Source organism: Impatiens glandulifera, chromosome 4 (assembly GCF_907164915.1).
Source record: "Impatiens glandulifera chromosome 4, dImpGla2.1, whole genome shotgun sequence".
Taxonomy (NCBI): domain Eukaryota; kingdom Viridiplantae; phylum Streptophyta; class Magnoliopsida; order Ericales; family Balsaminaceae; genus Impatiens; species Impatiens glandulifera.
In genome coordinates, this window is record NC_061865.1 from 49,986,388 (window position 1) to 50,007,845 (window position 21,458).

General features: G+C 30.3%; 3 protein-coding genes across 3 annotated transcripts; all 3 read right to left on the reverse strand.

Annotated features, from left to right (window-relative positions):
* Positions 1–8,342: 8,342 nt before the first annotated feature.
* Positions 8,343–8,873, reverse strand: LOC124935326 (tetraspanin-9-like). Its single transcript, XM_047475766.1, has 2 exons — positions 8,631–8,873; positions 8,343–8,555 (listed from the first exon to the last, which is right to left on the reverse strand). The coding sequence occupies exons 1-2, from the start codon at positions 8,871–8,873 to the stop codon at positions 8,343–8,345; spliced, it is 456 nt and encodes a 151-aa protein (XP_047331722.1).
* Positions 8,874–11,398: 2,525 nt separating this feature from the next.
* Positions 11,399–12,367, reverse strand: LOC124935327 (uncharacterized mitochondrial protein AtMg00810-like). The gene is made up of 2 exons (XM_047475767.1): positions 11,908–12,367; positions 11,399–11,652 (listed from the first exon to the last, which is right to left on the reverse strand). Exons 1-2 carry the CDS (start codon positions 12,365–12,367, stop codon positions 11,399–11,401), a joined length of 714 nt encoding a protein of 237 aa, XP_047331723.1.
* A 6,066-nt stretch (positions 12,368–18,433) lies between these two features.
* Positions 18,434–19,240, reverse strand: LOC124935328 (tetraspanin-9-like). The gene is made up of 2 exons (XM_047475768.1): positions 18,722–19,240; positions 18,434–18,661 (listed from the first exon to the last, which is right to left on the reverse strand). Exons 1-2 carry the CDS (start codon positions 19,238–19,240, stop codon positions 18,434–18,436), a joined length of 747 nt encoding a protein of 248 aa, XP_047331724.1.
* Between the last annotated feature and the right edge of the window lie 2,218 nt (positions 19,241–21,458).

A 21,458-nucleotide genomic window follows, 5' to 3' on the forward strand; every position in this document is an offset into this window, starting at 1 on the left:
ATTATTTTAAAATAAATTAAGAAGTTAAGAAATAAAAAATAAAATAATAAAAGCTAATTTCTTAGTTTATATTAAAAAAATTACAAGCATATAAAAATAATTAAAATATATGATTAATTTATATGTATGCAAATAAAACTAATAACATATTTAAAATAATTTTAGTTAGATTAAAAAGATTAAGACCCAGAGCTACCGTCTAGCTAGTACTTATAAATCATATAGGAAAATAATATACACATTATTTTAATTTTGGTTGAATGAAGAGGAACTGAATGAATGACACCTTCACAGTTATGATAATCAATTTTTATTTAAACAGTTAATTAATATATTTTTTTTAATTTTGTTTCAAATTTTCTATTTAAGATATATAATGACTCATTTTATTTTATGTATTAATAAATAAATTTAAAATATATCACTATTAACTTATAAAACTAAAACATAGTTAAATTTATTTTTATTTTTCTTAATTTAAATATCTTATTATTATTTTATTTGCATCTTTATAGTTTTTAATAACCTTTTAATTATTTATTTTTTATTTAAACATTATTATTTAATAATATATTTTTTAAATAATATAATAATAATAATAATAACAATTTTTTTTATTAAACAATAACATTAATTATTATTTATTTTACAATAATACAACTACACTAAAACTATGAATTAAAATAATAAATATTTATTAATTAATAAACTATAGTACACAATACATTAATTATTTTTATATTGATATTTGAGTGTTATATTTTATAAATTATTTAGATATATATATAAATAATTAATAATTTTATATATTCAGTATATTTTGTAGATTTAATTATATATATATATTTATAGAATAATTAAATAAAATTCACATTTTTAAATATATTAATCTTTTATTTAAATATTTGTTATTTGAATTAAAATATAATTATACATTTTAAATTTTTATTATAAAATATATTATTATGTTAAAAAATAATAATTAAAAATTAAATAAAAAATAGTTAAATAATTATTTAAAAAATAATTAATTTAATATAAAGTAACAAAATAATTATATTATTAAAGAAAATATATTACTAAATAAAAGAATTGAAATAATAAAAAGTTTAATATAAATAAATTGTTCATAAAGTTCAAAATATTTTTTTAATTTAATTTTTACAATTAAAAATAAATTGTATTTAAAACTTATTTATTATTATTATAAGGAATAAAATTATAAAATATATAACTTAAGGAGTAATTTAAGAAACAAAATTGAATAAAAAAATATCAAATAGGTTTTACGATATCCATATATCTTTTGTCCTTATGTAGGAATAATTTTAAATCCAACTGCAAAAACAATTAATTGATATTTGACTTTTGATTAATGTCATAATCCTGAATTAATTGTTAATTAGGTACTCCGATTTCAACGGATCACTCACTCTTACCAAGAGCATAAATAAAATTAAATGTTAAAGAAATAATTGAATAATCTAAAATAAATAAAATTATTAATCTAGTGCGATTAAATTTATAGAATAGACTTAACATTAACTATTTGAATACTGTTAAACATATATGAATAGTTGCAACTCCAACTATCATGATAGCACTGTGATTGAGAAAATTTAACTTTAATTTATATCATTTCCTTTAATTGTTTCAATTTTGTGAACCTAGTCTAAAAACAAAGACGAGTTAATCGATGTTGGTTGATTATCGTCGCCGATTAATGAATTCGAGTCAAAGAAAAATCACAAAGCTCTGACATGACAATTCCATTGGGCGGTGGTGATGGACCTAATATTTTTAATTGGATATCAAAGGCTGAAGAGGAATATTGTTGGAGAATATTAATGTACATTCAAGATAAGAATCATGCACATGTTTGACATACAATGGGATTTGTATTACACTGTAGGCAAATGTTAAATGTATATTACAATATCTTAATTACATTGTGTGACGTAAATCCTAGTGTAATTTGATACATAATAGGCACTTAATTTTCGTGATGATAGACACTCAATAACATGTTAATGTATTTTTCTTGATAAAATTTAAATATTGTTCTAGCACAAAATTAAAATATTATGCAACTCATGAAAATGATCAAACTAGATAATCTTCCATGAGAATTGGCATTGAATTACAATTCAATTCATATGTTTAGAAAAATTATAAAATTATAATTCAATTCCAATTCCTATGTTTGAAAAAATGATAGAATCCTATCTTTGTAAATAAAATATCGGTTCAAAATATTAACTTTTTAAATATGTTCTCACGTTTAATACGTTTTTGACATGTTTAACACATTTTTACACGTTTTTGGCACGTTCAAACACGTTTTTGACATGTTTAACACATTTTCACACTTAAAACACATTTTCACACGTTTAACATGTTTTTCACGTTTTTGGTATTCTTAACACGTTTTTGACATTTTTAATATGTTTAACATGTTTTTCACACGTTTTAATAAGTTTAACACGTTTTTCATGTTTTGGCACGTTTTTAACATAATTAATACGTTTTTCACACGTTTAACATGTTTTTCACGTTTTCACACGTTTAACACGTTTTTGGCATGTCTAACACGTTTTACACATTTTTGACATGTTTAACACGTTCGTTTTTCACACATATACACACGTTTTTCACATTTAACACGTTTTTCACACGATAAACATGTTTTTCACGTTTTCACACGTTTTTCACATTTTACACACGTTTTAACACATTTTCACATTTTTAACACGTTTTTCACGTTTTCACACGTTTTTCATACGTTTTAACACGTTTTTCACGTTTTCACACGTTTTTCACACGTTTTAACAAGTTTAACATGTTTTTCACATTTTCACATTTTTCACACGTTTTAACAAGTTTAACACGTTTTCACGTTTTTCACACGTTTTTCACGTTCCTCACACAATTAAACATGTTTAACATGTTTTTCACGTTTTGGCACGTTTTTAACATGTTTAATACGTTTTTCACACGTTTAACATGTTTTTCACGTTTTTCACACATTAAACACGTTTTTGGCATGTCTAACACGTTTTATACATTTTTGACACTTTTAACACGTTTTTTCATGTTTTGGCACATTTAACACGTTTTTCACACGTTTTTCACATTTAACACGTTTTTCACACGTTTAACATATTTTTCATGTTTTGACAAGTTTAACATGTTTTCACATGTTTTCACACGTTTTTCACATTTTTCATACATTAATCACGTTTTTAACGCGTTTTTCATGTTTTTGGCATATTTGACACATTTTTGACATTTTTAATACGTTTAACATGTTTTTCACACGCTTTGATAGGTTTAAAACGTGTTAAATATGTCAAAACGTGAAAACATTTTAAACATATCAAAAATGTGTTAAACGTGCTAAATAAGTGAAAAACTTGTTAAACGTGCCACAATGTGAAAAACGTGTTAAAAACGTGTTAAATGTGTTTAAAATGTGTTAAATATTTCAAAAGCGTAAAAAACATATGAAACGTGTCAACAACGTGTTAAATGTGTTAAAAACGTTTTAAACGTGTTAAAAACATGAAAACGTGTCAAAAACGTGTTAAACGTTCCAAACATGTGAAAAACTTATTAAACGTGCCAAAACGTGTCAAAAATGAGGTAAATGTGTCAAAAACATAAAAAAATGTGTTAAAAGTGTCAAAAACGTGAAAATGTGTTAAATGTGTCAAAAATGTAAAAAAAATGTATTTAATGGTCATAAACGTGAAAATGTGTTAAATGTGTCAAAATGAAGTAAATGTGTCAGAATCGTAAAAAAAATGTGTTAAATGTGTTAAAAACATAAAAAAACGTGTTAAATATGTCAAAAACGTGTCAAAAACGTGTAAAAATGTGAAAAACTTGTTAAACATGCCAAAATATGCCGAAATGTAAAAAACATGAAAATGTGTTAAACGTTCCAAATATGTGAAAAACTTGTTGAACGTGAAAAACGTGTTATACGTGTCAAAAACGTGTTAAATGTGTCAAAAACGTGAAAACTTGTCAAAAACATGTTAAATATGTGAAAAACTTGTTAAACGTACAAAAACGTGCAAAATGTGCCAAAATGTGCCAAAATGTAAAAAACGTGTTAAACGTGTCAAAAACGTATTAAATGTGAAAATCATGTTAAACGTGTCAAAAACGTGTTAAACGTGTCAAGGACATGTTAAACATGTCAAGGACGTGAAAAACGTGTTAAATGTGTCAAAAACGTGTTAAAAATGTCAAGGACGTGAAAAACGTGTTATATGTGTAAAAACGTGTTAAATGTGTCAAAACGTGTTAAACGTGCCAAAAACGTGTTAAACCTATCAAAAACGTGTTAAACATGTTAAACACCAGAAAATCATGTTAAACGTGTCAAGAACGTGAAAAACGTGTTAAACGTGTCGAAAACGTGTTAAACGTGTCAAGGACGTGAAAAACGTGTTAAATGTGTCAAAACGTGTTAAATGTGTCAAAAATGTGTTAAACGTGCCAAAAACGTGTTAAACATGTCGAAAATGTGTTAAACGTGTTAAAAATATGAAAATAATGTTAAACGTGTCAAAAACGTGTTAAACGTGTCAAGGACGTGTTAAACATGTGAAAGACGTGTTAAACGTGTCAAGGACGTGAAAAACTTGTTAAATGTGTCAAAAACGTGTTAAACGTGTCAAGAGCGTAAAAAACGTGTTAAAAGTGTCAAAACGTGTTAAATATGCCAAAACGTGTTAAACGTGCCAAAAACATGTTAAACGTGTCAAAAACGTGTTAAAAACGTGAAAATCATGTTAAACCTGTTAAACGTGTCAATGACGTGTTAAACGTGTCAAGGACGTGAAAAACGTGTTAAATGTGTCAAAACGTGTTAAACGTGTCAAAAACGTGTTAAACGTGCCAAAAACGTATTAAACGTGTCAAAAACGTGTTAAAAATGTGAAAATCATGTTAAACGTGTCAAGGATGTGAAAAACGTGTTACTTGTGTCAAAAACATGTTAAACGTGTCAAGGACGTAAAAAACGTGTTAAATGTGTCAAAACGTGTTAAACGTGTCAAAAACGTGTTAAACGTGCCAAAAACGTGTTAAAAACATGAAAATCGTGTTAAACGTGTCAAAAACGTGTTAAACGTGTCAATGACGTAAAAAACGTGTTAAATGTGTCAAATACGTGTTAAACGTGCCAAAATATAAAAATATGTTAAACATGTGAAAAACGTGTTAAACGTATTTAATGTGTGAAAACGTGTTAAACATATCAAAAACATAAAAAACGTGTTAATTTGGAATTACAATTCCAACCTAAAAAGATTGGAATTCAAAACTATCAAATTACACTTATTGAATTCCATTGGAATTTTAATTAAAATTCCAATTCTTAATATTAGAGTGTCTAACAAACATAAGAATTGGAATTGAACCCTCCAATTCCAATGCCAATTTGAAGGTTATCAAACACGTCTTAATGTTTTATTATTGATAACTTTCTTTCAAATATTATAATATAATAGTGTTAAGTGTCAACAAGATAATAATATATATTATTCACTATTATTTAGTAATTTTACTAAATAAATGTAACATTTAATAAATTAAAAATGAAAGGTTTTTAATCACCTTATCAATTCTTTCTTAATTAAAACTCACGTGATATTATTATTAATTTTGTTTTTTAGCAAAATCACACATATGTCTTTTGTTCTTAAGAAAATTCCCACGCCCAATCAATTTTTTTTTATTTGTTCTTTTCAATCAACTAAAAGTGCATAAAATCTCAAAATTCATTATCTTGATTTCTTCCTCTCTCTATATGAGATTACTTAGTTGCAATAAATTATCTCAGAAAAAGATATGTATAATTTCATATTCTTCTTAATACAATTGCATTTGGGATCAAATTTTTTTCTTTAAAAATGTTCAAATTTCATTCACTCATATAGTGACAGATAAACTTATTGCGACGGTTCAGACACCTGATCTAACTATCAACGTCTCCGTCTCCGTCTCCGTCTTTGAATAAGGCAATTGCCTAAGTTCGAGCTAGTCCACTCTTACAGAACTTCTTCACAACTAAAGAGAATCCAACTCTCACTTATCTTGGAGAATGTGATGTTAATCTTTTGACACCGAATCCCTCTCTTATTCAATCTTTAATAATGTGGTCATCGTCAAGCTCTCACCGTCTTCATTACTTTCATTGGGTTGACTAAGACTCACCCTTATCATCACAAATAGGTAACAATTAAAGTATAATATGGAAGATATTGTGGTTTAGGAGTTATATTTGTTATTTTCTTTAAAATTGTGTTATTTATTTATTTCGTTTGGTTATTAGAAAGAAAATAGAAAAATTACAAGTCTCACTCCCTTTGATCTCGCCCAATTCAATTTTGTGGGCCTCATCTCTATGACTTGGGATATTTATTTTAGCATTTTTTTTATCAATATCATTCATCATTTGTTTGTTATGATTCTCATAATTATTATTTAGACATCGTAACCTACAAACTCAATAATGTTCATATGCTATTGAGAGTGAAGAATATATATATATATATATATATATATATATATATATATATATATATATAACTACACTTTTGTTCTTTTATGTGAGAGGGAACAAGAGCAATTTCTGTTGACACTTTCATCACTCACTATATAAATAAGCAAAACGTCACAAATGTTTCGTGACTCACTTTACCGAGAAGTTCGACATTGATCTTATTGTTTGGTGATGATCCTCAAAATAATAATATTTTAGTTTTATCAAAATCTGATGTGTACAGTTTGATATATAATTACTAGTTTAAAGGATACTCTGAAAATTGTGACAGTAGTGTGATTATATAGATATATAGAATTAAGGATGAAAATGTCTGATATTCGTGTGTACCATGGTATGAGTATTTTAAATTGGGATAGAAGATGAGAAGTGTGCGAAATTCAACCCTCAAAACCAATTATATTAATATTAAAAAAAATTGTATGTTGTTTTTGTTAATGCTTAAGGTTACTTCTAACATTTAAATCATTCTGCATAGTTACAACGAATATATATAATTTATTATATTTTTCTCAAATTTTATGTCAACATCACTTTTTCAACTTTTTTTTTATCTCACTATTTATTTTCACCTTTATTAATAACAAAATTTTATTTCATTGTCTTCCCTCTACCTATTCAATATTACTCTTAACTTTTTGTTTTTTTTTTATTTATTCTCTTTATTTTTTTTTCCAATTATAATAACAATAAAATTATTATATTTTTCATTATTATAGTAAAAGTGTGTAGGTATGTAATGTTTATATTTATTTTTTTAATTTTGATATTATTTATTTTAAAGTTATTTATAATTTTATACATATTTAATCCGGTAATTGGTACCTATCGAGGATCTGGCACGTATCTGATGAATCAGGAATGCTAATACAAACCATACATACCTGTAGGTTCGAAGTCAGGTTCGAAGTCAGGTTCGAAGTCAGGTTCGAAGTGAGAGTCAAGTAATAAAATAAAAATCGAATTTAAAATGTATTTCACAGCTGGTCCATGGGTAACCTTGCCATCTCTGTATAGAATGGTAACTTCCCCAGTGTACAAATAGTTAATTAAACGAGTAGTTAATATAGCCTAATTTTATGGTCATTAATAGTGGTAAGTGGTAACTACCAACAACTAGATAATGCTACTCATTAGTATTTAATATTTTTAGTATATAAATATATTCTCTTCATATTTAATAAACAAGAAAAATAGTGGTTTTTAATCTCTCAACAATTAACTTTCTATAAACTACTCTCAAATATTGTTATGTGTTGCTCTTATCTAATTTCTGTCTTTTCATGTTCGACTAAATAAATTGAGATTGGTCTATCTTCATTTTTGTATGTGATTAGTTTGCTCAAAAATATTCTTTTTAATTCAATATATCTCCACGAATAAACTTAAACATATATGTTATGCCTTTTAATTTTTGCCTAGGGAAATATTAGAGAGATAGATTAATCATTAGCTAAAATTCAGGGACTTACTTAAACCTCGACCAAATTTATCATAATAATAAATATTTTTTTAATATAAGATCTTATTATGATCTCCATAATCATATACACAATTCTTAAGGCGTTATGAGTGAGATTCATAATAATAACTATACTAACATAGGAATAACTTTTAACACAAATTTAGAATTAAAAACAATTAGGTGATCAATTAACAATGACTAAATTAAAACTACTACATATAGAATCAAGTTTGCAATGAGTTACTTGAATATATAGTTTTGCAACAACCATACATATATTCTATGGTATACTTAACCAAATCATAAACTTAATTTGAAAATATCAGTCCACTTGACCTTAAAAACTTGAAGCGTTCCAGCTTTACATGACTCACAATTGTAACAAAGAGTCCCCGGATCATTACTCCACAATTGACAATCTGAGTTTTCATGAGACCCATTAAATGTCACGTTCCAATTGGTTGGGGTCACATAAGTATAATTACAAAAGTAAGACGGCTTGCAACATCCTGACTGAAAATACAAATTAACCAAAAAATTAGCCATATGTTTATACTAATAAAGTCTACATGTGATTAAACCTAGTACCTCAATAGGAGACAATTCTTTTGTAGCAAACTCCATGAAAGTGTCGTTAGACTTGTCATGTGTGAGCCTCTTGCAGGCATTGGTTCGAATCAAACACTTATGAACCTTACCCCAATTGTGAGAATTCGTGACAAGCTTTCGCAAATTCTTGGAGTAAGCGTTTAGCTGATATTCGTCGTAAGCTCTATCGGGTAACTCGATTCCCTTCCCTTTGTTGGTGATTGCGGCCTGATAAATTGACATGATACTATAGGTGCTTGATAAAGGAATGAGGAGACACCATATACAGGCAGCACAACCGAGAAAGCTGGAGTGTTTTGAACCGATACAGCTACAGATTGCAACAGTTAAAGAAAGAACCATCACTGTTAAGGCAATTGCAATGAGTGGCGTTTCAAGGATGAGGAAACAGCTTGATTTTCCGGTGGAGATTGTTCCTACTCCGGTTGTTAAGAATGTGAAAAGGAATATGATGCAGCTTATACATGTGTAACACATGTTTATCTCGTCTAAAGCCATTGTTATGGTTAACAAAACTTAGAGCTTTTGATTGTTTAATTTGCTGGTGGAAAAGAAGAGGAGAGTAATTTAAATGTTAATATGTTGTTGCTTTGAGGGATCAATCTATGGTCCGGTGTTATTTAATTATTTAAATCAAATTTTAGTAATTTATATTATAATTGGTAATAAGATCTGAATTATCTTATGGAGGGAAAAGGCTTATCTGAAGGAATTTAATGCATGCATGTGCTGCTGGAGCTGGAGTAAAAAGTAAACTCTTACAGCTGTACTAGGTTGTTTTTATCTTTGGACTTCCTTTAATATTTTAAAAAATATGTTTTTACTTTTATTTTTATTAAAATTTAAATGTAAAAATTTATCTTACAAAAGTTTCAAATTATATATTTTTTTTTTCAAAAGCCTAATTATTTCAAATTCTAAATTACCCAAGATCAAACAAGCTAGGAACCATTTTCTGGTCCTAATATCTTTCAATTTTTTCCCCAAATTATTCACCTTCCTTCTCTAAATTATTAATTAACCCATTAATTAATTCACTAACTCTCTCTCTCTCTTAACCCATTAATTAACCCCTCTCTCTAAACTTAATTATTAATTACTCCCTCTCAACTATTAATTAACTTATTAATTAATCCCTTCTATCTCAATTAACTAATTAAAATATATTATATAAATATTAAAATAAAAAAAACACATATATATTTTATTTTTTTTTAAATTTATAAATACAATATATATAATATATAATTAAAACTAAACATACTAAACTAAATAATTTAAATAAATATTATAAACTAAAATAAAATATTATACACTAAAATAAAATATATTATATAAATATTAAAATAAAATATTATACACTAAAATAGAATAAACTACATAAACGTTAAAATAAAATACATATTTTATCTTTGTAATTCAATTTTATTTCTACAACCGTTCTTATCTTTTTAATGACTTGTCGTTTAACTTTTGAGTTAGATAAATCATATTAATGATTTGTCAATCAAAGTATATAATTAATATCAACTTTTAAGTTAAATTTTTAATTCAATTTTTTAATCTTATATTTGTATTGAATTGTCAATCCAACTTTTGTCAATCTTATATTTATAGTGACTTGTCAATCAAACTTTTAAGATTTATATCAATTTTTATAGTGATTTGTCAATCCAACTTTTGTTAATTTTATCTTTAGAGTGATTTGTCAATTCAACCTTTAATATTTATATCGATTTTTCTAGTGATTTGTCAATCCAAATTTTGTCAATCTTATCTTTATAGTGCTTTGTCAATTCAATTTTTGAGTTGATAATTCATATAACTTTTAAGTGTATTATCAATTCAAATAATTAATGTTAGTGCCAATTTTTTGTATAAATAACTCCTCACAGTATTGAAAATTCAAATAGATTCACAAGGTTAGATTTTTATTTTTAAACTATGTTAGTTTGAGTTTTATGTATTTACAATTTATTATAATACTTTTTTTTATTTGTGACAGATGGATAATCCTCTCAACAAAATTGAAAGATCAAATGCAATATACAACTTAAGTGGTTTTGATGCTGATCAAAATCATGAAAATGAGTTAGAAAGTGATGACTTTGAATGCGATGAAATACACTGTGTAGAGCAAGATGACTCAGATCATAGCACTGACAACGATGAAGAACATATTCCAACTGCTCATTGGTTTGAAACTGAAGAGATTATTGTTAATTCAGGTAATTGTTCAAACATCGGTCCACTCGATTATAATTTTTTTGAAAGTCAATCTTTTATAGAAAAACAATATGCAATAAGTGCGATAAAAGAATATCACATAAAAAGTTCGAGAAATTTTCATGTTGTAAAAAGTGATACAACACAATATGAGGTATCATGTGTTGTAAAAGATTGTCCATAGAGAATTCAAGTAATGAAATCAAAGAAATTTGGGTTATTTGTAACCACTAAACTACCTCTTGAACACACTTGTTTATTGATGACACTAGAACTGTTGATAACAAGATGGAAAAATATATCTTTCTTATTATCTCAAATAGATTTTTACAACTCCTTATAGGAAAGCATAGACTCTTCATATGCTTGGCTCTTCAAATGACAAAACAACATTATTCTGCATATTAAATAGCTCCCACCCAAATCTCTTGGTTATCCCACTCATCCCTAGTTATTACTCTATTAAACATAAAAAATACCTTATTAATTTAAGTTTATTCAACAAATTTCCCCTCTTAAACTTAAATATTCTTCCCATCTCTCATTCCAATCAGCCTTTTACAACTCTCCAGCAGCGTGGTCGGTAATGACTTGGTGAATATGTCAGCGTCTTGAGCTCGACTTTCAACATGCTCCAGCTCAACCTTTCCTTCTTTGACTTGTTCTCGAATGAAATGAAATCGTACATCAATGTGCTTGCTCCTTCCGTGATTAACTAGATTCTTTGCCAACTCGATCGCCGACTTGTTATCAACTCGAATCACAGTCCTTTCATCTCGGATCACTCACAAATGCCTTAGTAAATTTGAAAGCCATACTACATGACACACATTCCAAGAGGCCGCCAAATACTCTGCCTCGCAGGTCAACATAGTTACAATAGACTGCTTCTTTGACAACCAAGTAAAAGCAGTATTTCCGAGTAGGAATACATAACCCGAAGTACTTTTCCGGTCATCAACATCACCACACCAATCACTATCAGAGTAACCCACTAATCGGTAGTTATATGATTTTGAATAGAAAATACCAAGGGAAAGAGTTCCTCGAACATATCTCGGAATTCTCTTCAAGGCCTTCCAATGTGTATAGCTTGGATCCTCCATGAATCTTCTTGTTATCCCAACACTCAACATTAGGTCGGGTCTCGTGCTTGTAAGATACCTTAGACTTCTGACTAAGCTTCGATATCTCCCAGTATCAGCTCGTTTTTCTCCATCAAACTTTGAGAGTTTAGTGCCTGGTTTCATTGGAGTTGAAACTGGGTTGCAGTCCTCCATTTTTAACTTCTTTAAAATTTCAAACGCATACCTCTCTTGGGATATAAAAATCCCTTCCTCTGACTGCTTCACTTCTAGGCCAAGAAAATATTTCATCAAACCTAAGTCTGTCATCTCGAACTCCTTCTTCATTACCTCCTTGAACTCCTCAATCAGTTTTGTGTTGCTTCTGGTGAATATGAGGTCGTCGACATAGAGAGTGACTACCATCATATCATTTTCTGATTTCTTTGTGTACAAGGCATGCTCGTACGGACATTGCTGGTACCCATTTTTCTTGAAATACTCGTCAATTCTCTCATTCCAAGCACGAGGAGCCTACTTCAGCCCATAAAGGGCTTTTCTCAATCTCAACACCTTCTTCTCATCACCTCTCTTCATATACCCAAGTGGTTGCTCTACGTACACCTCCTCCTTCAGCACTCCATTTAGAAAGGCTGATTTCACATCCATCTGTAGAATCGGCCATTGGTTTTGAGCAACTAACGAGATCAGAAGTCGGATTGACTCCATTTTCGTGACAGGAGCAAAAACTTCATCATAATCGATTCCCTCCTTTTGTCTATAGCCCTTCACCACAAGTCGAGCCTTATAACGCTCAACCTCTCCTTCGACATTCATCTTTTTTTTGTACACCCATTTTACTCCAATGGGTCGAGTTCCTTCAGGAAGATCGGTTAGCTCCCAGGTTTTATTACGTTCAATTGCCCCAATTTTTCATCCATAGCCGATCTCCATTTCTCGTCTTGTACGACTTTCTCAAAATTCAAATCTTCTGAGTCGGCGAGGAGACATACAATGTGGACTTCATTTATAGTGTCATATATCTCCCGTAGACTTCTTATTCTGGGCTGTAGAGGCTCGGATTCATCTTCTAAAAGCTTGGTGGTTGTTGATATCGGAGGCATAACAACCGTTGAACTTGTTTCTTCCTCAATTGGGTTACTCCAGTTCCATGTCATTGATTCCTCCACGTGAACATCTCGACTCACCACCAATTTCTTATTAATAGGATCAAACAATTTATATGCCTTAGATTTTTCATCATACCCGATAAATATGTACTTCTTGCTTCGATCTTCTAACTTTGTCTTATGTTGACTTGGTACTTGCCCATAGGCCACACTACCGAATACCTTGAGATGAAAGACACTCGGCTTCATACCACTCCAAATCTCTTGAGGCGTCTTCTCTCATAGTTTGGCATGTGGACATCTATTTTGCACATAGACTGCGCACTGCACTACCTCTGCCCAAAACTGTTTCGGCATATTCTTTCCTTTCAACATAGATCGAACCATATCGAGTATAGTTTGATTCTTTCGTTCTGCTATACCGTTTTTCTGCGGAGAATATGGAGCAGTCAAGAAATGCTTGATTCCATGTTCCTCGTAGTATTTGTTGAACTCGTTAGAAGTGAACTCACCTCCTCTGTCAGATCGGACTGCTTTGATAACTTTGTTTGTTTCTTTCTCCACCATCACTTTAAATTTCTTGAAGTTTTCAAACACTTCTGACTTCTCCTTCAGAAAATAAACCCACGTCTTTCTCGAAAAATCATCAATTAAAGAAAGGAAGTATCTTTTACCACTAAATGATTCTGGAGTTATTGGCCCACATAAATCAGTGTGAATCAGTCTGAGTTGCTCCTTTGTCTGTATTCAGAACTGCTTGGGAAAGAAGTACTCTCTTGTTTCCCGATCACACATTCTTCACAAACCTCTTTTCGAATATAATGTTAGGCAGTCCAAGCACCATCTCCTTTTTCACCAGCTCGTTCAACTCCCGAAGTGAAGATGACCGAACCGATAATGCCACTTCATGGCCTCATCCTCTAGATCAAGTTGCATACATTTATCTTGAACTATTTTAAACTCAAGTTTGTACATACGATTTTTCTTCACTTCTACCTGGGCAATGAGTCTCCCAAGTTTATCCTTCAGCTGCATTTTTCGGTCCTTCATTATAGCCGAGTACCCTTTCTCCATCAACTGTCCCATGCTCAGTATGTTGCTTTTGAGATCAGGTACGTAGTAAACATCTCTGATTTCTCCGATTCCCCCATTTTTCTACTGATACCTGATCGTTCCTCGACCTTTGACGGCTACTTTTGAAGCATCGCCGAAAGAAATTGATCCGGACTCCACCTTTGAGAGTATTTTGAATAAGCTCTCGTCGCCGCACATGTGGTTACTTGCGCCAGTATCCAAGTACCAAAATTAGTTATCAGAACAGCTTGGTTTGATCTCAGTTTCTGGAATTTATGTCACCAACAACAACCCTTCATCTTCTTTCTCAGCAAAAAAGTTGGTTGGTTCCTCCTTTTTCTTCTCGAATCTACAATCTTTGGAAATATGACCCAGTTTTCCGCAATTGTAGCATTTTATCGAGTAACAATCCTTGGCAACATGCCCATTCTTTCTACAATTATAACACTCAATATTATTATTTGTGTTTGTCCGGCCACCCCGAGCTTGACCTCTGCCATGCCAGTTCTGTTATACGACTTGCTCACTTCCTCGTCCTCCTCTTCCTCTACCACCTAGGCTTCCGCCTCTTCCTCTGCCTCTGGTACTCTGAGCATAAAGCACCTTCTCCTCTTTTTTTGTCGCCTTCGCCTGGAGAGCCTGTTCAAGAGACTCCCCCTTCTTGTTTTTCCTTCTCTGCTCATGCGCTTCTAAGGACCCAACAAGCTCTTCAATGGTGAGCGTTGATAGATCCTTAGATTCCTCTATTGCGCACACAATATTTTCGAAACTATTTGTCAATGAATTCAAAATCTTTTCAACAACTCGGTTTGTTCACCACGGTCTCCACTCGAGTAATGAACTCAGATACGCTTTCAGACTCTTTCATCCTCATGTTTTCCAGATCTCCCCTTAGGTTTGAAGCCGGACTTGCTTCACCCGTTCGTCTCATTTGTTTGCTATTTCGAGTGTATCTCATGCCACTTTGGAAGATTTTGCATCAGCTATCTTCTCAAAACCAGATTCGTCGATAGATCGGTATAGTAGATATAGAGCCGCACTATCTTTAGCTCGAACGACCTTCAACGCGTTCAACTGGGCATTTGAATACTCATCCGTGTTCTCCGATTCCTCATACCCAGTCTCGACCACATCCCAGTTATTTTGGGAACCGAAAATGGCCTTCATCTGCACCTTCCAGTTGTCGTAGTTGACGCCTTTTGTCAACTTGGGTAGCGGGATGCCATTGGTTATACCTACCATTCCTCTTAAGTGTTTACACTCAACACACACCTCACAAGGCTCTCGATCACTCTTGTTTTTCTCTCTCGGCAGCGCACACCGCGACGTTCTCTTTTGAGACCAACAAGTTTTCTCACGCTCACCTCACACACAATAGCTCTGATACCAATTTGTTGATAACAAGATGGCAAAATATATATTTCTTATTATCTCAAATAGATTTTTACAACTCTTTATAGGAAAACATAGACTCTTCATATGCTTGACTCTTCAAATGACAAAACAAAATTATTCTGCATATTAAATAGCTCCCACCCAAATCTCTTGGTTATCCCACTCCTCCCTAGTTATTACTCTATTAAACATAAAAAAATACCTTATTAGTTTAAGTTTATTCAACAAGAACGAGATCATAAGAAACTAACATTAGATGACTGCAGATGTAATAAAACTACAAGTAAGTATATTGAATATTTTATATTACTTATAAATTTATTCATTTTATGTTGTCATATTATAAATTATTTTCTTATATTTATGCCATGTTACAGAGAGTCCTTATTTGAAAATAAGCAACATCCGTAATCAAATTACATCTACGTACAACTATCATGTTAGTTACAAGAAAGTATGGATCGGAAAACAAAAAGCAATATTAGATGTTTATGGCGATTGGATGACTTCTTATGCTAAAATTCCTAAATTTTTTTAGCGCTTTGATACATTTTAATCCAGACACAATTGCTTTCATTGATGCTGAAGCTCATGGTACAAAGCCCAACACATATGTGTGCAAATGTATTTGGTGGGGATTTAAACCAATGATTGACGGATGACAGCATGCTCCGCCTGTTATTAGCATCAATGGTACTTTTCTAAAAGGAAAATACAATGAAAAATTATTGATTGCAATGGGTTCTGATTAAAATAATCAACAATATTCCATTGCATATGCTTTAGTTCATTACGAGACAATCGTCAATTGGTCTTGGTTTTTACATCATCTCCGACTATGTATTTATCAAAATAGAAAGAGTGTATGCATTATTTCTGACCAACATGCTGGAATTATTGAAGTTATGAAAATAATAAAAAGTGGTTTCACCCATGAGTGAGGTATACATCGATTTTGTTTGTTGCATTTACGTAGTAATTTCTGTTCAGCTTTTCTAGGCGCACATTTGAAGATGCTCTATTGGAGGGCCGAATGTACTTCTCAGGTACAAAAATTTGAAGGAGAAATGACGCAAATTAAGGAGATTAATCTTGATGCCGAAATATGGTTGCAAAAGATTCCACTAGAAATGTGGACTATGTCTCATGATAGAGGTTATCGTTATGGCCAAGCGACAACAAATACGGTTGAAAGTTAACGGACTCTTACGCTCGACTAGATATCTACCAGTCACATCAATGATAGAGTATACATATTATCGATCTGTGAAATTAGTCGCACAAAGACGAACTGCGACGTTTAATGAACTTCAAAATGGTCAAACTTATTATCAAAGGTCAAGAGAATTATTTGAAATTGTTGAGAAGAAAACATCATCACACAAGGTTATTTCATACAATAAACAAAGAGGAGTCTTCAAAATCGTTACTGCACAATACAGAACCATAAATGGATATTGGAAGGATGGTAACACATATTATGGATTTATATAGAGGTTTTTACTCTTATGGAAAATGGAGTCCATATCATTTTCCATGTTCACATATTGTGTCAGATTTTTTGACATGCAACTTAGATTGTAAACAATATATTGAATAATGCCACAATTTATCAAAACTCTGTGAAATGTGGAAATATGAGTTTAACTCAATTCTTAATCAAGCATATTAGACGTTTCCACTCGCAAATAATTGGGAAAGGTACGGTGTTCTCATTGTTGATGAAGACATGAAGAAGAAAAAAAGCCTGGTATAAGGGGTCAAAGATCGCGTATTCGAACTAAAATGGACAACCCTCGAAAAGAGAGAACTTGTGGACGATGCAGACAAAAAGGACATACAAGACGGAGTTCGCGATGTACTAAACGTGATTAATATTTATTATGTATTTTATTTTATTTTATTGTAATGTTTATGTTATGTATTTTATTGTTGATGTAATGTATTTTATTTCAACGTTTATGTAATGTATTCTATTTTAGAGTACTTTATTTTAATTTATAATAGTTATTTAAATGATTTAATTTAATATATTTTATTTTAACTATATATATTATATTTATAAATTTAAATAAAAATAAAATATATGTGTTATTTTATTTTAATACTTATATAATATATTTTAATTAGTTAATTGAGATAAAAATGATTAATTAATAATTTAGAGAGACGTTAGATTAATAGTTAAGAGAGAGAGAGAGAGTTAATTAATGAGATTAAAGAGAGATGATTAATTAATTAGTTAAGAGAGAGAGAGAGTGAATTAATTAATAATGTAGGGAGAGTTAAATGTGTTTGCAGACTACATACTTCATTCATCTGTTGTCCCATTTTTTATGTTATGTTTTTTAATTTTGCTTAGGGAAATATTAAAGAGATAATTCATCATTAGTTTAAGAGAAATAATATATATACAATACCCTTATACAACACCTTCATACAACACCTACCTGATTTGATAAGAAAAAGAAAATATTTTTCTCTCTTTTGTATTTTTTTCAAAATATATTTTCTCTTTCTTAACAAATTAAGTAGGTGTTGTATGAAGGTTCTCTATATATCATTTCTCTTAGTTTAAATTCGGGACTTACTTAAATCTTGACCATTATGTCATTAAAAATTCAAAAGAAAATGTGAAATAGTGGGTCTTAAATAAATTTATCATAATAATACTATAGTAATACTAGAACATATGAATAACTTTTAACTTGAATTTAGAGTTAAAAACAATTAGGTTAAGTCAACTAGCAATGAAAAAAACTACTACAAATAGAATCAAGTTTTCAATGAATTACATGAATATATGAATATATAGTTTTGCAACAACGATACATATAATATATGGTATACAACCAAATGATAAACTAAATTTGAAGATGTTAGTCCACTTGACTCACAAACTAATTTTGTAGATGTTAGTCCACTTGACCTTAAAAACTTGAAGCGTTCCAGCTTTACATGACTCACATTTGTAACAAAGAGTCTCGGGATCATTGCTCCACAATTGACAATCTGAGTTTTCATGTGACTCATTAAATGTCACGCTCCAATTTGTCACGCTCCAATTGGTTGGGGTCACGTAAGTAAAATTACAAAAGTAAGACGGTTTACAACATCCCGACTGAAAAAAAGAAAAGAAAATTAATCTTATGAGTCCACATGTGGTTATTAAATATAGTACCTCAATAGGAGACAATTCCTTTGTAGCAAACTCCATGAAAGTGTCATTAGCCTTGTCATGTGTGAGCCTCTTGCAGGCGTTGATTCGAATCAAACACTTATGAAACTTGCCCCAATTGTGAGAATTCGTGACAAGTTTTCGCAAATTCTTGGAGTAAGCATTTAAATGATACTCGTCGTAAGCTCTATCGGGTAACTCGATTCCCTTCCCTTTGATGGTGATTGCGGCCTGATAAATTGACATGATACTATAGGTGATTACTAAAGGAATGAGTAGACACCATATACAAGCACCCCAAAGGAGATAGCGAGGTTCTCTTGAATTAATACAGTTACAGATTGTAATAGCCAAAGAAAGCACCATCACTGTTAGGGCAATGGCAACTAGTGGCGTTTCTAGGATGAGGAAACAATTTGATTTTCCGATGAAGATTGTCCCTACTCCGGTTGTTAAAAATGTGAAAAGGAATATGATGCCGCCTATACATGTGTAATACTTGTTTATCACGCCTAAAGCCATTGTTATGGCTAACAAAAATTAGAGCGTTCGGCTGTTTTGCTGATAGAAATGAAGAGGAGAGTATTTAAATGTTAATATGTTGTTGGTTTGAGGGATCAATCTATTGTCCGATGTTATTTATTTAAAGTAAATTTTAGTAATTTATATTATAATTGGTAATAAGATCTGGATTATTTTATGGTCTGAAGGAACTTAATGCATGCATGTGCTGCTGGAGCTGGAGTAAATTAAATATTCTGATCAAGTCAACTCTTACCTGTACTAGGTAGGTTGTTTTATCTTTTGACTTTTTAAAGATTTTAAAGAAATATTTTTACTTTTATTTTTATTAAATTAAATTTTAAATATAAAAAATATTTTATAGTACTTCATTCAAATTCTAAACAACCCAAGATCAAACAAACCAACTTGCTCTATTCATCTTAGGTGAGAATAGTATTTAACTATTAATGCATCTCCATTTTCCACACAAGACTTTTCTTAAAATAAAGAATCCTATAAATACTAAGAAAAAAACTATCCCAATACAATTATTCTTTAATACTAGATTTGGTGATATATCTATTTACTAACATAGATTACCAATGAATTGTGATTTCTTTCTTTTAGATACTAAGAACAATAGTATGAATAATTGTTCTTACTAAAGTAGTTTTGATCGATAATTTTTTTATTTAAAATATTGTTCTATTTTCAATGCATTGAATTGAAGTAAAAAATACTTATTTAATTTAAGATATTTTAAATAAGAATTAAACCCATAATTTTTTTCTCTTAGAAATCATTTTTAATTACTTAGCGGGTTTAAAATTTGATAAACAATTAATGTGGATAAATAAATGTAATTGCTCAAATACATGTAAATAAATTATCTATTGAGAATTTTGTAAGATTAAGTTAACTAGCATTTAGCCCGTGCATTTGCACGATTAATAATATAAATCTAGCATTTTTAATTTTATTTTTAACCGTTTTAAATTTAAAGGCAAGTCAACCCACAATCCGACCCAAGTATCCAAATTAACCACAGCTCTCGACCCGGCAATCCGGACACTTTAAAAATTAAGCATCATTATATATATATAGATTAGTTAGTTAAAAAGTTGAACTTATATTAATATTAAAACGTCCCGCGTTTATCAAATTTGGTGTTGAATTTAAAATATAAAGTCTTTGTAGCCTAGTTGGTTAAAGAGTTCTACTTGATTTGTTAGGTTGCAAGTTCGAAACATACCTCTAGCATTTTTAATTTTATTTTTAACCGTTTTAAATTTAAAGGCGGGTCAACCCACAATCCGACCCAAGTATCTAAATTAACCACAGCTCTCGACCCGGCAATCCGGACACTTTAAAAATTAAGCATCATTATATATATATAGATTAGTTAGTTAAAAAGTTGAACTTATATTAATATTAAAACGTCCCGCGTTTATCAAATTTGGTGTTGAATTTAAAATATAAAGTCTTTGTAGCCTAGTTGGTTAAAGAGTTGTACTTGTTTTGTTAGGTTGCAAGTTCAAAACATACCTCTAGCATTTTTAATTTTATTTTTAAACGTTTTAAATTTAAAGGCGGGTCAACCCACAATCCGACCCAAGTATCCAAATTAATCACAACTCTCGACCCGGCAATCCGGACACTTTAAAAATTAAGCATCATTATATATATATAGATTAGTTAGTTAAAAAGTTGAACTTATATTAATATTAAAACGTCCCGCGTTTATCAAATTTGGTGTTGAATTTAAAATATAAAGTCTTTGTAGCCTAGTTGGTTAAAGAGTTGTACTTGTTTTGTTAGGTTGCAAGTTCGAAACATACCTCTAGCATTTTTAATTTTATTTTTAACCGTTTTAAATTTAAAGGCGGGTCAACCCACAATCCGACCCAAGTATCCAAATTAACCACAGCTCTCGACCCGGCAATCCGGACACTTTAAAAATTAAGCATCATTATATATATATATAAATTAGTTAGTTAAAAAGTTGAACTTATATTAATATTAAAACGTCCCGCGTTTATCAAATTTGGTGTTGAATTTAAAATATAAAGTCTTTGTAGCCTAGTTGGTTAAAGAGTTGTACTTGTTTTGTTAGGTTGTAAGTTCGAAACATACCTCTAGCATTTTTAATTTTATTTTTAAACGTTTTAAATTTAAAGGCGGGTCAACCCACAATCCGACCCAAGTATCCAAATTAACCACAGCTCTCGACCCGGCA

Coding starts and splice junctions, on each gene's coding strand:
- LOC124935326 (XM_047475766.1), bottom strand. CDS start 8,873: ATGTCAATTTATCAGGCCGCAATCACCAACAAAGGGAAGGGAATCGAG. Junction 8,556..8,630: donor AAGAATTGTCTCCTATTGAG/GTACTAGGTTTA, acceptor TTGTATTTTCAG/TCAGGATGTTGCAAGCCGTC.
- LOC124935327 (XM_047475767.1), bottom strand. CDS start 12,367: ATGGTAGTCACTCTCTATGTCGACGACCTCATATTCACCAGAAGCAAC. Junction 11,653..11,907: donor TCGAGGAACTCTTTCCCTTG/GTATTTTCTATT, acceptor GAGTGATCCGAG/ATGAAAGGACTGTGATTCGA.
- LOC124935328 (XM_047475768.1), bottom strand. CDS start 19,240: ATGGCTTTAGGCGTGATAAACAAGTATTACACATGTATAGGCGGCATC. Junction 18,662..18,721: donor AGGAATTGTCTCCTATTGAG/GTACTATATTTA, acceptor TCTTTTTTTCAG/TCGGGATGTTGTAAACCGTC.